Here is a 16,943-nt window from a genome sequence, read left to right as displayed (position 1 = left end):
CTGGTAAGGATCAGTGTGTGCGGGTGTTTGGTGGTGGTCTTTTCTGCTGAGGATATTCACTTCCATTTGTCCAAAGTCTCCTATACTCATATACAAGGATGATTTATGAACTGTTGTTTCTCCTCTGGATTTGTTAAGGACATTCTGTGCATACAGTTTTAAGAATAGCGCCACATTTTGATTTATATTTCTATTTTATTGCTTGGTATTTGATGAAGCATGCTGTATTCTAGGTATATTTACTAACCTATATGTCTTTTTTCACGAATGCAGGGGAACATATCGACTACTGCGGCTATGCAGTTCTTCCCATGGCTATTGAACAAGATATTTTAACGGCTGTTCAATCTGTTGACTCTCAGGTGCTGCACTTATCTAATACAAAACCAGCTTACTTGTAAGTAATTTGTTTCCATTCCTCCACACATTGAGTGCATTGTCAGATTTGAAATGCTTTTATTCACATTTGAATGTACCCATTAAAATAATTTTGGTCAGTAGTTTTCTATTATTGGAACTGGTACTTAAATTAGAGCCAACATTTCTGCTAGTTTCCATGACCAGACTGTAAAATGAAACATGATTTGTGATATGATCCTCTGAGTCAGCATTCCTCGCTTATTTTCCCCGAAGCCTACATTATTTTGTATGAAAATTGTGAGGCTAGATAAAGATACGTATCGTATTTATTAAAAAACTGCCTTTAAGGCTCTATAAAACTTATCACGCACAAAATATGTAAAACATGTTTTTCTACAACTACCCATGTGGGCCGTACATGTTTTTGTTTCTGCTGTGATCAGAGCAGATGGATGGTTAACCTTCATGGAATTTTGGGGGAGCTGTAATTCATTTTTTGGTTAACCAAGCTGATGATGATGGAAGGTATGTTGCAATTTTTAAGTCCTCTTTAGAGGAAGAGCTTTAGTTAATTTTTATTTTTTTCATTTTAACATAGACTATATTATTACAAGTATTGGGACGCCTGCCTTCACACACACATGAACTTTAATGGCATCCCAGTCTTAGTCCATAGGGTTCAATATTGAGTTTGCCTCTCTCTTTGCAGCTTTAACTCTTCTGGAAAGGCTGTCCACAAGGTTTAGGAGTGTGTCTATGGGAATGTTTGACCATTCTTCCAGAAGCGCATTTTTGAGGTCAGGCACTGATGTGGACGAGAAGGCCTGGCTCGCAGTCCCTGCTCTAATTCATCCCAAAGATGTTCTACAGTATCGGTTTGAGATCCGGATTCTGTGCAGGCCAGTCAAGTTCCTCCACCCCAAACTCGCTCATCCATGTCTATATAGACCTTGCTTTGTGCACTGGTGTGCAGTCATGTTGGAACAGGAAGGGGCCATCCGCAAACTTTTCCCACAAAGTTGGGAGCATGAAATTGTCCAAAATGTCTTGATATGCTGATACCTTAAGAGTTCCCTTCCCTGGAACTAAGGGGCCAAGCTCAACCCCTGAAAAACAACCCCACACCATAATCCCCCCTCCACCAAATGATATGGACCAGCGCACAAAGCAAGGTCCATAAAGACATGGATGAGCGAGTTTGGGGTAGAGGAATTTGACTGATCTACACAGAGTCCTGACCTCAACCTGACTGCGAGCCAGGCCTTCCCATCCATCATCAGTGCCTGATCTCACAAATTTGCTTCTGGAAGAATGGTCAAACATTCCCATAGACACACTCCTAAACCTTCTGGGTAGCCTTCCCAGAAGAGTTAAAGCTGTTATGGCTGCAAAGGGTGCGCCAACTCAATTAAGAACCCCATGGACTAAGACTGGGATGCCATTAAAGTTCATATGCGCGTAAAGGCAGCCGTCCCAATCCTTTTGGTAATATAGTGTATATAGAAATTGGAGTCAAGAAGCAAAAACTCCATAGTCATCTGGCCCACTAAAGTGGAGACATTTGTCTTTTTTCAATTCACTTGATAGCAACAGCTGTTCACATTGGTTAGCAGTCTGAAGTCAAGCTGTAGAAATACAACAGTTCTAATAGAGTACCACTGTATAATATTATTATTGTATTTTCAAGGAAAACACAGTTGTACATGGGCAAATATCTAGAGCAGTGGTTCTTAACCTTGTTGGAGGTACTGAACCCCACCAGTTTCATATGCGCATTCACCGAACCCTTCTTAATTGGAAAAATAAAATATGATTTTTTCAAATTCAAAACATAGGTATATATTATTTTAGGTATATATTTATACATACAGTGGGTACGGAAAGTATTCAGACCCCCTTAAATTTTTCACTCTTTGTTATATTGCAGCCATTTGCTAAAACCATTTAGGTTCATTCTTCTTCCTCATGAATGTACACATAGCACCCCATACTGACAGAAAAACACAGAATTGTTGACATTGTTGCAGATTTATTAAAAAAGAAAAACTGAAATATCACATGGTCCTAAGTATTCAGACCCTTTGCTGTGACACTCATATATTTAACTCAGGTGCTTTCCATTTCTTCTGATCATCCTTGAGATGGTTCTACACCTTCATTTGTGTCCAGCTGTGTTTGATTATACTGATTGGACTTGATTAGGAAAGCCACACACCTGTCTATATAAGACCTTCCAGATCACAATGCATGTCAGAGCAAATGAGAATCATGAGGTCAAAGGAACTGCCTGAAGAGCTCAGAGACAGAATTGTGGCAAGGCACAGATCTGGCCAAGGTTACAAAAAGATTTCTGCTGCACTTAAGGTTCCTAAGAGCACAGTGGCCTCCATAATCCTCAAATGGAAGACGTTTGGGATGACCAGAACCCTTCCTAGAGCTGGCCGTCCGGCCAAACTGAGCTATCGGGGGAGAAGAGCCTTGGTGCGAGAGGTAAAGAAGAACCCAAAGATCACTGTGGCTGAGCTCCAGAGATGCAGTCAGGAGATGGGAGAAAGTTGTAGAAAGTCAACCATCACTGCAGCCCTCCACCAGTCGGGGCTTTATGGCAGAGTGGCCCGACGGAAGCCTCTCCTCAGTGTAAGACACATGAAAGCCCGCATGGAGTTTGCTAAAAAACACCTGAAGGACTCCAAGATGGTGAGAAATAAGATTCTCTGGTCTGATGAGACCAAAATAGAACTTTTTGGCCTTAATTCTAAGCGGTATGTGTGGAGAAAACCAGGCACTGCTCATCACCTGTCCAATACAGTCCCAACAGTGAAGCATGGTGGTGGCAGCATCATGCTGTGGGGGTGTTTTTCAGCTGCAGGGACAGGACGACTGGTGGCAATCGAGGGAAAGATGAATGCGGCCAAGTACAGGGATATCCTGGACAAAAACCTTCTCCAGAGTGCTCTGGACCTCAGACTGGGCCGAAGGTTTACCTTCCAACAAGACAATGACCCTAAGCACACAGCTAAAATAACGAAGGAGTGGCTTCACAACAACTCTGTGACTGTTCTTGAATGGCCCAGCCAGAGCCCTGACTTAAACCCAATTGAGCATCTCTGGAGAGACCTAAAAATGGCTGTCCACCAACGTTTACCATCCAACCTGACAGAACTGGAGAGGATCTGCAAGGAGGAATGGCAGAGGATCCCAAAATCCAGGTGTGAAAGACTTGTTGCATCTTTCCCAAAAAGACTCCTGGCTGTATTAGATCAAAAGGGGGCTTCTACTAAATACTGAGCAAAGGGTCTGAATACTTAGGACCATGTGATATTTCAGTTTTTCTTTTTTAATAAATCTGCAACAATGTCAACAATTCTGTGTTTTTCTGTCAGTATGGGGTGCTATGTGTACATTCATGAGGAAGAAGAATGAACCTAAATGATTTTAGCAAATGGCTGCAATATAACAAAGAGTGAAAAATTTAAGGGGTCTGAATACTTTCCGTACCCACTGTATGTGCACAAAATGAACAAAACCATTAAGAACAAAGAACAAAAACATTAAAACATGATTTTCACACAAAAACATAATAATGAATATTTACTGCAAATTAGTGTGACTTCTGCTGTTGTCTTTCAGAGACCAGTTCAGAAATGCACGGCTTTATCTTGGCAAGTGCCTCCTCATGTCATTATCATGTCTCATGTCACCTCACCCTGGCCTGCTGTAAGGGGGGATCTATATGGGGGACGGGACCTCACCTCAACCTGGCCTGCTGTAAGGGGGGATCTATATGGGGGACCTGGTCCCCCATATAGATCCCCCCTTACAGCAGGCCAGGGTGAGGTCCCCCATATAGATCCCAGGTCCCCCATATAGATCCCCCCTTACAGCAGGCCAGGTTGAGGTGAGGTCCCGTCCCCATATAGATCTCCCCCTTACAGCAGGATAGGGTGAGGTGAGGTCCGTACCCTGGTCTGCTGTAAGGGGGGATCTATATGGGGGACCCCAGAGTGACCTAACCTCACCCTGGCCTGCTGTAGGGGGGGATCTATATGGGGGACCTCACTTCACCCTGGCCTACTGTTAGGGGGGATCTATATGGGGGATCATGTCCCCCATATAGATCCCCCTTACAGCAGGCCAGGGTGAGGTGAGGTCCCGTCCCCCGTTTAGATCTCCCCCTTACAACAGGCCAGGTTCTCCATAAAATAGATCCCCTTTACATAGTCTTCTCAGTGTTCTCACACAGTCAGTCAGACAGTCAGTCACTAGACTAGTACAGCCAGTACTACTCCAGTCCTACCTTTTTTTCACCTGTGTCCCGACTCCCGATCACAGGCTAGGTTTTCCTCCTGCAGGCTGCAGCACCACTGTCACCACTGGCTCTCTGGCCTCTCACCTGCTGGCTTCTTCTGCTACTGCAGCTGCCTGGCCTGGTGGTTCTCTCCCGCGCTGCGCTGGGCGGCCGCTGCACGGGTTTGTCCCTCCCCCAGACAGTCCCTCTCCGCACCGCACGCCTGGCCTGTCTCCCCCCCCCACCACTCCACAGTGGGCGACGCCGGCTCCGGCTGGATCGGATTTGGCCGGGAGCCGAGCTGCACAGCCAGCAGTGAGAGTGAGCCAGGGGCAGAGAGAGCTGCGAGTGCGAGCAGACTCAGCGGGCGTTGGCGGCCAGCCTATCATGACAGAGTGAGTGACATGACACTGCGGAGCAGATGCGCCCCCCCAGATGTTGCGCCTGGTGCGGCCGGCCCCCCTGAACCCCCCACGCTACGCCACCGGATGTTATGTATTTCCATGATGGCGGCGCGGAGCGGGAGCGGAAGGAAATGCCCGAAACTGGAGAAATAGTCCCTGACAGCGAAGTGGTACTAGCGGAGGTGTGCCGAACCCTCGAGACTGACCCACCGAACCCCCAGGGTTCGATCGAACCCAGGTTAAGAACCACTGATCTAGAGCATATCATGACAATCAAATATGAGGTCAAAAGCATATTGATGGTAGAAAATCTTAACCAATGGTCCTATTCAACAGCATCTGCAATAAAACTCCATTGTTTTTGGTCCAGTGCAGTTATACTTTACGTGCCAGGCGAAAAATTGTCAGTTGAAAAGTGTTTGCATCCAATCAGATGCAGACATCGTTTTGGTATTTTGACATTACAGTAGTCATAGTGGTAGATTTGTACATCCGCAGTTTATAATGTGGATAGATGACTCTGTGTATGGTCAGCTTAAAGTGGTTCTAAAGACAGAAGGTTTTTTTTACCTTCTCTGCATTAAGTTATAAAACCTTCTGCATGCTTCAAACTCCCCCCCCTTATATATATTTACTTAAGCCTGATCTCGACCCAGCGATGTGCATGAAAGCAGGGGCTCTGTCTGCTCTCTCCCTCCTCATTGGCTCAGAGATAGCAGCTGCATTCAATCACAGCCACCGATGAGGAAGTTGGGGGAGCTCGGTTGTGTGCGCCCATAGCAGGCAGCTTGCGATGGGGGCACTCGCCGAAGAGGAGGAGCAAGGAGTGCAGGCAGGGGACTCAAAAAGAGAAGGATTGAGGCTGCTTTGTGCAAAACTTTTGCACAGAACAGGTAAGTATGACATTTTTGTTATTTTAAAGAATAAAAAATTACATTAGAATTAGGGATCGACCGATTATCGGCAAAGCCGATATATCGAGGGCCGATATGCACTTTCCCTGATATATCGGAATCGGCCTTTTGATTTACCGATATTGCCAATATTCCGGGAAAGTGCATGTAGCGGGGTGATGCCTGCAGCTAGAGGCATCACCCCGGTACCGGTGTCCAGAGAACCGCCGGTCGGCTGTCTTGTAATGACAACCGATACGGCTGAGAAGTCACTCGGCTGTCATTCCTAGGAGCAGGAGGGGACGTCTCCCCCCTCCCGCCACCTTCTGCGGCTCGTCCGGGTCTCCTGTCCCACCGGGAGACCCAGGCATCCTACCTTTACTGCTGCCGTCTGACCGTGTTTCCATCTGCACCGCCGCCGTCTGACCGGATCTCCATCTGCACCGCCGCTGTCTAGATTCCTGGCCTAGATTCCTCAATGCCAAGATGGCCCGGAAAACCCTGATCCAATTCCACATTGGTTTCCCACGTATGAAAGCATGTGAGGTGAAATATACTGGCCCTCAGCCACCTTGCCTTTCATTATGTCTCAGCACATAGACCTGTATAAGGAAGAGAAGGGACTCTTAAGGACTTTTGCTGTCAAAAACCTTTGTACTTGAGCCAAAAAACACAGTTGGTGTTGGTTCTCCATCTACGTACCAGCGGTGCCAGGCTAGCTGTTAGCAACCGAGGATGTCACCTGCTACTAAAGGACTCGTATAAAATAAAATAAATGAAGATGATAGATATTTGCATTAGTAAAGTATTTACTACAGTTCCATGGTAATTTTAAGAACAGCAACTCAGTGAATAGGCTTAGCCTAATTACCTGAGAATTAAGAAAGTCGGAAACATAGCCACGAAAGTCATCTGCCTTGAGCCCAAGTCCATCTAAAACATTGTTTTATACTTTTTAATAGAATGGGAAGAATGGAAACGGTCAGGTTTTTGTTGCTGTTCCCCTTCCCTTAGTTGGAGGATATTTCAGCTCCCTTCCAGTATGTTCATTGGGACAGGAAGTAATAAAAAACTCTTTATTAATTTTATACATGTGTTTTTTTGTCTAATTATAGATATAGTATCTCACAAAAGTAAGTACACCCTCACATTTTTGTAAATATTTTATTATATCTTTTCATGTGACAACACTGAAGAAATTACATTTTGCTACAATGTAAAGTAGTGAGTGTACAGCATGTATAACAGTGTAAATTTGCTGTTCCCTCAAAATAACTCAACACACAGCCATTCATGTCTAAACCGCTGGCAACAAAAGTGAGTAACATCCCACTGAGCGACCTGCAAATTCAGGTGTTTGCCAAACGGGCGAACAGGCGATGTTCAGGCCGAACTTTTGCTCCGCTCGAACCGTTCACCCATCTCCGTTTATAAAGTGTGTGCGTGTATGTATGTGTATCTGTATATTTATATCCATGGATACCAGGATTGTTGCTGTGCTTACAGTGTAGGTAATTCCCCCAGGGATTTATCAATAAAAACTTGACAGAGGTTCTAATCCTTTTCTACTCGATTCAAAACGAAAAACAAATGTTTTTGGAAACACATAGACTTTACTTCCTCAGCATAAAAGGCTTTGTCATAGGAAGACATCATTATGAAACGTGTTAGTGATATTTACCGGTGCTCTTTTACCTGGAATTCATCACATGGCTCTGAGAATCATTTTCACATTTTTTCGGATAGTTATGGTGCATCCACTTTATGTTGCCTGTACATTATTAAGCATATTCTGACTTAAACAGTAAATTGTATGTAATTGTCTGATTGCAATGAGTCCATGGCTTTTCCTTCATTATTTTGGTAATAGTTGTCTTATTGCATTAGTGTTAGAATTTTACAGTGCGTGTCCAGCAGATGGTGGATGAGACAGTTTATTGCCAATATTATCCTAATCCACAAAGTGCATAACTTACAGTAATGTTCTAATTTAAACTCGTGTTTTTTTCCCTGAGAAAGTTTTATTAGAAAGCATTTGATACAATAGGATGAGATAAATGGAATTCTTAAGTTAAAGTAATCCAGATTTCCAGACGTCTTACAATCCAGAATTAACCACATCTTTATTCTGATGTGACTGTGCCCTGGGTTTAAATATTTTCCTCAATGAAAAGTAAACCCATTTAAATCAATATCTGGCATATCGAAAATGATGTCTAGAAGAACAGATGGAGAGAGCAGATAGTTGGACTTTTTTGTTTTTTGTTGTTTTTTTATGTGATGATGTGTTTTGTATGGTTCTTTTCTTTTTTTTTTTTTCATCTTGTAGTAATAGACTAAGACTGTAAAACAGCCACCCCCCCCCCCCCCCCAGGGCCCATGGAACCCTAGGGTTCCCTTAGTGCGGGGGTTGGCAACCCGTCGATCACTATCTAGCTGTTGGCCACAAGAAGGTGACAAGTAGATCACACCCCCGCAGTTCCGATCAGACTCGGAACTTCTCCAAGCAGAGCCGCACACAGAAGCAGCTACCTACACTATCTACACCGGCTCCTGTGATCCTCCCCTTACATCCATCCAGACTATTTTCTAGGGTCACATACAGGTGCTTAAGATAGATGTGAGGGGTGGACTATAGAGAAAGCAGAATGCCAGAACAGGCAAGTAAGGTACTACAAGGGCTTGTATTAGGGAAAGGAAAAACAATCATTAAAAAAGATGCATTATACTGCAGAACAGATGAAAGGGGGACACTGGGCACAGGGGATATGTCTGGATCTACACTGGGTTATACATGTTAGCAGCCACTGTCTGAACACTGCACAGTGCAGAGTTCACAGGGCAGGACTACACAGTGCAGAGTTCACAGACAGGACTACACAGTGCAGGGTTCACAGGGCAGGACTACACTGTGCAGGACTACTATGAACTCTGCACTGTGTAGTCCTGCCCTGTGAACGTCTCACTTTGTTGTCCTGCCTGTAAACTCTGCGCTGTAGTCCTCTCTGTGAACTCTGCACTGTGTAGTCCTGCCTGTAAACTCTGCACTGTGTAGTCCTGCCTGTAAACTCTGCACTGTGTAGTCCTTCCTGTAAACTCTGCACTGTGTAGTCCTGTCTGTGAATTCTGCACTGTCTAGGCCTGCCCTGTGAACTCTGCACTGTGTAGTCCTGCTTGTGAATTCTGCACTGTGTAGTCCTGCCCTGTGAACTCTGCACTGCGTAGTCCTGTCTATGAACTCTGCACTGTGTAGTCCTGCCCTGTGAACTCTCACTGTGTAGTCCTGCTTGTGAACTCTGCACTGTGTAGTCCTGCCCTGTGAACTCTGCACTGCGTAGTCCTGCTTGTGAACTCTGCACTGCGTAGTCCTGCTTGTGAACTCTGCACTGTGTAGTCCTGCCCTGTGAACTCTGCACTGTGTAGTCCTGCCCTGTGAACTCTGCACTGTGTAGTCCTGCTTGTGAACTCTGCACTGTGTAGTCCTGCCCTGTGAACTCTGCACTGTGTAGTCCTGCCCTGTGAACTCTGCACTGCGTAGTCCTGCCCTGTGAACTCTGCACTGTGTAGTCCTGCCCTGTGAACTCTGCACTGTGTAGTCCTGCTTGTGAACTCTGCACTGTGTAGTCCTGCCCTGTGAACTCTGCACTGTGTAGTCCTGCCCTGTGAACTCTGCGCTCGGTTACTCTTGCTCGGTTATTTCCCGTTCGTACTTCATTGACGCTACTGTGTCGCATTTTTTTGCACATTTCTTAGCACGTATTTTGGAACAGCACCATTCATTTATCCGGGCCTCCCTCTGCTCCAAAAACCTAGAAACCTAGAACATAGAGAAGTGACGGCTGAAAAAGACCGAGTAGTCCATCGAGTCTGCCCTTTTTTTTTTTTTTCTCGTTAACTTTATTGTCTGAGTATAGATCTATGTTTGTCTCAAGCATGTTCGAAGCCATGTACTGTTGACTGTCTCACTACCTCTGCTGGAAGTCTATTCCAAGTATCAACTACCCTTTCAGTAAATTAATACTTTTTAAGATTAGTTTTGAACTTTCCTCCAGTTAGTTTGAGGTCATGTCCCCGTGTTCTTTATTTTGGTTTCGTATTAAAAAAAAATGCCTGAACCTTATTCACCCCTTTGATGTATTTAAAGGTTTCAGTCATGTCTCCCCTTTCCCTTCTTTCCTCTAGATTGTTCATAATGAGTTCCTGAAGTCGCTCTCGATATGTTTTATCCCCCAAACCTTTCACCATTTTTGTTACCAGTCTCTGGATTTGTTCTATCTTATCAATATCTTTCTGTAAGTGAGGTCTCCAGAACTGGACACAGTATTCGCAATGAGGTCTCACTAACAATCTATATAGGGGAATCAGAATCTCCTTCCTCCTGTTGGTGATCCCTCTGGTGATGCATCCTAGAATTCTATTCGCTTTTCCCACTGCCTGATCACACTGTTTGCTCATTTTGAAATAAGTATCCCCAAATCGTTTTCCTCTGTTGTGCTGGCTAACACTGTACTCCCAATATTGTACTCTCTTTCAAGGGATTCTTTTCCTTAGGTTCATTATTTTACATTTAGAAACATTGAACTGCAGTCTCCACTGCTTTGACCAATCTTCCATAAATGCCAAATCATGTTCAATATTATAGAACCCTCCAAGAATATCGACCTTTTTGCACACTTTTGTGTCATCAGCAAAAATACATACCGGTGCCTTGTCCAACAAACATTTAGTTATATCACTTACAGTACATATAGAAAGAATAGAATAGGACTCAGTATAGAACCTTATGGTACACCACTAGTGACTGGTCTCTGTTCTGAGTGAACTCCATTTACAACCACACTTTGGTATCTATCCTTTAGCCAACTGTATATCCACTGAACCACCCGAGGGTTAAGTCCTAGCTTGTACAACTTTTGTATTAGTTCATTATATGGAAATGTATCAAATGCTTTGCTGAAATCAAGATTTGCTATGTCCAAAACATTAGTGATGTAGTCAAAAAATTCAATCAGATTAGCCTGGAAGGATCTGCCCTCAGTAAAGCCTTGCTGCTAAAAGAAGCTCATGTACCAAATTTTGGACATGAGCCAAGAACATCTTGTGTTGCGCATTTTGTCACACGGAAAATGCTACACACGTTTAAAGTGCCATCAAGAAATAAAGGCACCACAAGTGATTTGTGCCTTTTATCGCATTTTTCACGCGTTTGCAGTAATACAGGTACAAATTATCTTTTCTGCCCTCGTTTCTGCTATGTCCTAGTATGAACAGGGCCTAAAAATAGGGCACCATGCCAGTGATCTTTGATTTCTCCTGTGTTGATTGGTAGATCTCCACCACTCTAAGGTTGCCTACCCCTGGGGGAAGGAATAAGAGCCGGTTCACACTGAGGCGATCCGACTTCGGTGGGACGACCTGTGAAGTCGCGTGCACCGCTGTGCACCGCGACTTTGGCGCGACTTGCAGGGACTTCACATAATGGAAGTCTATGCAAGTCGCTCCCAGGTCGCCCCAAAGTAGTACAGGACCCTTTTTCTAAGTCGGAGCGACTTGTGTCGCTCCTATTAGAACGGGTCCTGTACTACTCAATGGACCGCGACCTACCGCGACTTGTCATGCTGACAAGTCGCGCTAGTCTGAATGGGCTCTAAAAGAATAAAGAATAAATTGTTTAGTAAAATATTGAATGACAGCTTTGTATGCAGTCTGTACAGCCATGTTGTAAAAAATGCTGCAAATTTGGAATAAGGGGTTGTGGGGTTGTTGGCTTTATTTCCTAATCATTAGGTCATATAAAAAAAAAAGTATATGATTGATAGAGCCTTTTTTTAACTTGGCTTCATATGTCATTAAAGCGAAACTTAACTGTATCTGAGCAGTACAAGATGAAAACACTATTTCATTTTTTAATTTAACAGCAAACTCATCCATCCATCCATGTCCCCATGCTTTATTTTGTTGAGAAATCCCTTTAAAGAACACCCCCTCTAGTATTTCTAGCTGTGGCCATCTTAAGTAAGGGCAGATGATTCATGTAGCTTTTACTTTTTGGAATCCATCTACTCTTAGCTCAGGCATGCAGGCAAGAGGGTGTGCTTAGCTGAGAAAGCCCCTCCTCCCCTCTTCTAGAGGAAGAAAAAAAATTTCCATGAAGACTCCTGGGACGTATGACATAATTTCGGCCTAGACCAGAAACCAGAAATCAACTGAAGAAATGGGTAAAAAAAAAAAAGATTAAAACAAGTAAATATACAGTGGTGAAAATAATTATTTGATCCCGTATAGATTTTGTAAGTTTGCCCACTTACAAAGAAATGAAAGGTCTGTAGTTGTTATCATAGGTGTATTTTAACCACTTACCGCTGTACCCAAATGAAATTGACGTCCTTTTTTCCCACAAACAGAGCTTTCTTTTGGTGGTATTTGATCACCTGTGTGATTTTTACTTTTTGCGCTATAAACAAAAAAAGAGCGCCAATTTTGAAAAATTAACAATATTGTTCACATTTTTTTATATTAAATTCCCCCCCAAAAAAAAGTAAAAATCAAAATGTTTTAACATTTTAGGCCAATTTGTTTTCTGCTACATATGTTTGGTAAAAAAAATCACAATAAGCATATTTTGATTGGTTTGCGCAAAAGTTATTGCGTTTACTAACTAAGGGAAAGATTTTTGTCATTTTTATTATTTTTTTTTTTAACGAGTAATGGCGGCGATCTGTGATTTTTTTTTTGCGGGACTGCGACATTGCGGCGCACAGTTTGGACCCTTGACTGACATTTTTTACACTTTTGGGGGTACCAGTGACATTACTACAGTAATCAGTGCTATAATATGCACTGTTACTGTAAAAATTACACTGGCAGGGAAGGGGTTAACTTAGAGAGCAAGGGGTTAAGTGTGTCCCTAGGGGCGTGCTTCTAACTGTAAAGGGGCGTGGCTTTTGATGTAACCACAGAGACATACGATCCTACATAGCAGGATCGTTTGATCTCTGCTGTTACATCAGGTAGAATGACAGGCGGCTTTGTTTACATAAGCGCCTGCCTTTCTCCCTCTCTAGCGGGAGATCGCGAGTGACCGGCAGGCATCGGAACCCCGCCGGTCACTCGCGCGGGGATGCCCTTGAACGAGCGGGAAGGAGAGCGCGCCTCCGGCGGCGTGCGCTCGCCCCCTATTGGCTCACAGGCGAGTGACGTACCCATACGTCACTTTGCCTGCGCGGGGCTGACCGCCGCAGTATATGTACTTGCGTCGGTTGGCAAGTGGTTAAACGCTAGAGACAGAATATCAACCAAAAATCCAGAAAAAAAAACAATACAAATGTTATAACTTGAGTTGCAGTTCAGTGAGTAAAATAAGTATTTGATCCCCTACCAACCAACAATAATTCTGGATCCCACAGACTGGCTACAGTATGTGATCATGTGGTACACAGATTAGTCCTGTCAATTTAGGAAGATGCTCCTAACGACAAAGCATTGTGTATAAAAGATACCTGTCCACAGAATCTCTTTCTTCCATTCAAACCTCACCATCATAGGCAAGACCAAAGATTTGTCAAAGGACGTTAGGGACAAGATTGTAGACCTGCACAGGGCTGAAATGGGCTACAAGACCATCACCAAGAAGCTTGGGGAGAAGGAGACAACTGTTGAATAGATTATTCGTAAATGGAAGAAATCCTAAATAGCCATCAGTCACCCTCAGTCTGGAGCTCTATGCAAGATTTTTCTTTATGAGGGTAAAGATGATCATGAGAAAAGTGAGGGATCAGCCTAGAACTACGTGGGAGGAGCTTGTTAATGATCTTAAGAAAAAATGGATGTTGGGCGCTTCTGACCAAACAAGAGGAGGGGGGGATCCACCGCAATAAGGGGGGTGCAGGGGATGTCTCCAAGTTCTTGGTGTGGACTGTCCGGGATGGCCGGGTACAAGGCAGCACTGGCAGGAAAAACTCAGAAAATTCCGCTGGCAGAAGTGAGAAGAGAAACAGGCGCCACTGTAAGAAGCCAAAGGTTTTTTATTGCACAAAATTACATAGTAACTTACACAGTAGTAAGCTCCAGTCCATGTAGCAGCATCCCCAGCCGCACGATCCGGCCGTCCACCGGCCCGGAAGTGACGTCACAGGAAGCTGGTCCGAGGAGCTGGTTACACCGGAAGCCGCAATGGAACGCAGGCTACCGGAAATGACGCAACGCTTGAGGAAGGAGCCGAGTGCGCATGCTCCGAAACGCGTTGCGTCATTTCCGGTAGCCTGCGTACCATTGCGGCTTCCGGTGTAACCAGCTCCTCGGACCAGCTTCCTGTGATGTCACTTCCGGGCCGGTGGACGGCCGGATCGTGCGGCTGGGGATGCTGCTACATGGACTGGAGCTTACTACTGTGTAAGTTACTATGTAATTTTGTGCAATAAAAAACCTTTGGCTTATTACAGTGGCGCCTGTTTCTCTTCTCACTGTTAATGATCTTAAGGCAGTTGGGACCACAGTCACCAAACAAACCATTGGTAACACAATACGCCGCCATGGGATTGAAATCCTGCAGCGCCCACAAGGTCCCCCTCCTCAAGAAGGCTGAAGTTTGCCAATGAACATATAAATAATTCAGAGAAGGATTGGGAGAAAGTGCTGTGGTCAGATGAGACCAAAATTGAGCTCCTTGGCATAAACCCGACTCGCCATTTTTGGAGGAAGAAAGATGCTGACTATGACCCCAAGAAAACCATCCCTACATTAAAGCATGGGGGTGGAAACATAATGCTTTAGGGCTGTTTCTTTGCTAAAGGTACAGGTCGACTTTGCCGCATTGAGGGCCAATGGATGGGGCCATGTATTGTAAAATCTTGGATGAGAACCTTCTTCCCTCAGCCAGAACACTGAAGATAGGTCGTGCATGGGCCTTCCAGCATGACAATGACCCAAAACATACTGCCAAGGCAACAATGGAGTGGCTCAAGAAGAAGCACATTAAAGGGACCATAAACCGCTGTGCTTTACCAGCCAGGTAAAGCCATAATGTACGCATCGCATACTAGCACATTATGTGAATCTTACCTTAGAACGAAGCCTTCCAGCGGCGCGCTGTCACCACTGATAAGGCTTCCATCTTTACACGGACTTCCTTCTGGGTTCACAGACTCTGGCTGCGTAAGTGGGCGGAGCGACATTGACCTCAATTTCGCACATGCGCGCGGAAACCAGCGTTTATGGCACAGGACTCTGAAGGAAGGGCCTAGGTGGCCCTTCCTTCAGAGCTCATGTGCCGGTGACATCACCAGCTTCATGTATAGTAAGGAGGGAGCAAGGGACGGGGCCTAACCACTCTGTTTGCCACACAGCCTGGCTCGGGATTGGGCCCTTATGTTTGCCCCATAGCCAACTGCTTGCTATGGTGCTAGACACAGAAGAGAAGGAGCCGAGAGCACCAGCGGAGGCCCTCAGAAGAGTGGGGCCGCTCTGTGCAATACTTTTACACAGAGCAAGGAGAGATAACATGTTTGTTATTTTAGAAAAAAAAAGCCTTTACAACCACTTTAATGTTGATTGAGTTTAGTTCCATTTTATTGATGGTGCATTGGTGAAAGCAGGCAGTGGTACTACCTTATAGCGGTCATAAATATAGCGGGAGAGATGCCCAGACTATGTGTTCTATATGTCCACATCCTAGCAAATCATGTGCAACTATGAACAGAATATGTAGTCATGGACTTTGTGTGGACATATAGAAGAGAACTCAGTACCGTAAAAACAAATTTATTATGTACCATTAAAATCTATTACACAACATTAAAAAATACTCTCCCCATTAGGGTTCACAACATGCAAAGATTCTGATTACAGTTCACATGTGGACTCAACGCGTTTCAGGAATCCTTCAGGAGCACATGTGACAGAATCAGTACACTGAAACCCACTCCTAATCTTTAATAGAGTAATATCAGCCAGTAGGGTAGACTGGAATTCATAGCATGTGTATGTTGCCCATAGAGGTGTAAAATGAGCAAGTAAAGGTGAAGCCACTGCCTCTCAGATGGAAAATTCAGGTACATTTAGTAAACAGCCAATGGTCTTGTACACATAATCTTAAAATAAAAGGACCAAGTTCCTCATGGGGAACCATTCAAACCTAATGTGAGTAAGGCAGGCCATACACGGTGCAAATTTCTTTCCTGCAACCACAGGTTGCAGACACAGACAGTGTTGACAGGGGAATCAGCAACTGTCTTCTCCCAGCAGGGAGAAGACAGTGATTATTGCTAGCGGCTATAGCAGCTTCTAGCGATAATTGCAAAATAATCTGGCATGCTGGTTGTACCCGAATTCGATCAATCAATTTGGTACATTCAGCCTTCCCATTAATGGTCGAATCTTGGCCGGTTCATGCTGATCCAGCCGAGGTTCGAACCGTGTATGGCCCGCCTTAGTCACCATAAAGACAGCATGGTACTCGCATTGTCAAGACACATATATTCCAAAGATTCCAAAGAGGGGGCTTTTTATAAGTATCTTAGTGACAAACTTAGTTTACAGGAATCCTGGATTCCTGTGAACTGAGTATGTTTCTTGTCCAGTGTGAACTGTAATCAGAATGTTTGCATGTTGTGAACCACCATGTGGAGAGTAATATTTAATGTTGAAACGGCGCCATACCCCTTGGTATGGTATATAGTGCAATTCCAAATGGTGGAGGTATGAATTGCACTATATACCATACCAAGGGGTCCCCCCTCTCTCTCTATATTTTTGAGGAACAAGAAGGGAGATCGTATTGGAGGAACCCCAGGACATTCCTATCGGTCCCATTTTATCTAACATACAGCAGGTTGTATACAAGGTGCGACACCAAGTGGTCACACTGGTGATTGCAACCAAAGTTTCTTTGCTCTCAATCACTTGCCTATTCACTCTATATACTATTCCTTCGGTTCTTATTGTTAAGAAGAGTTGGAATCTGTTTCATTTATTTATCAAATTGATTTTATGAACTTATAT

At 44.3% G+C, this 16,943-nt stretch overlaps 1 protein-coding gene across 1 annotated transcript in view; it reads left to right on the top strand.

Annotated features, from left to right (window-relative positions):
- GALK2 (galactokinase 2) overlaps positions 1-16,943 on the top strand; it is a 320,319-nt gene that overhangs the window by 40,891 nt on the left and 262,485 nt on the right. Inside the window, exon 3 of the mRNA XM_082254041.1 lies at positions 274-397. Within this exon, the coding sequence (XP_082110167.1) occupies positions 274-397 (124 nt within the window). The remainder of the gene's footprint in view (positions 1-273; positions 398-16,943) is intronic.

Source organism: Pelophylax lessonae (assembly GCF_965119305.1).
Source record: "Pelophylax lessonae genome assembly, chromosome: 4".
Lineage (NCBI taxonomy): Eukaryota > Metazoa > Chordata > Amphibia > Anura > Ranidae > Pelophylax > Pelophylax lessonae.
This window is presented reverse-complemented; position numbering and strand designations above follow the sequence as displayed.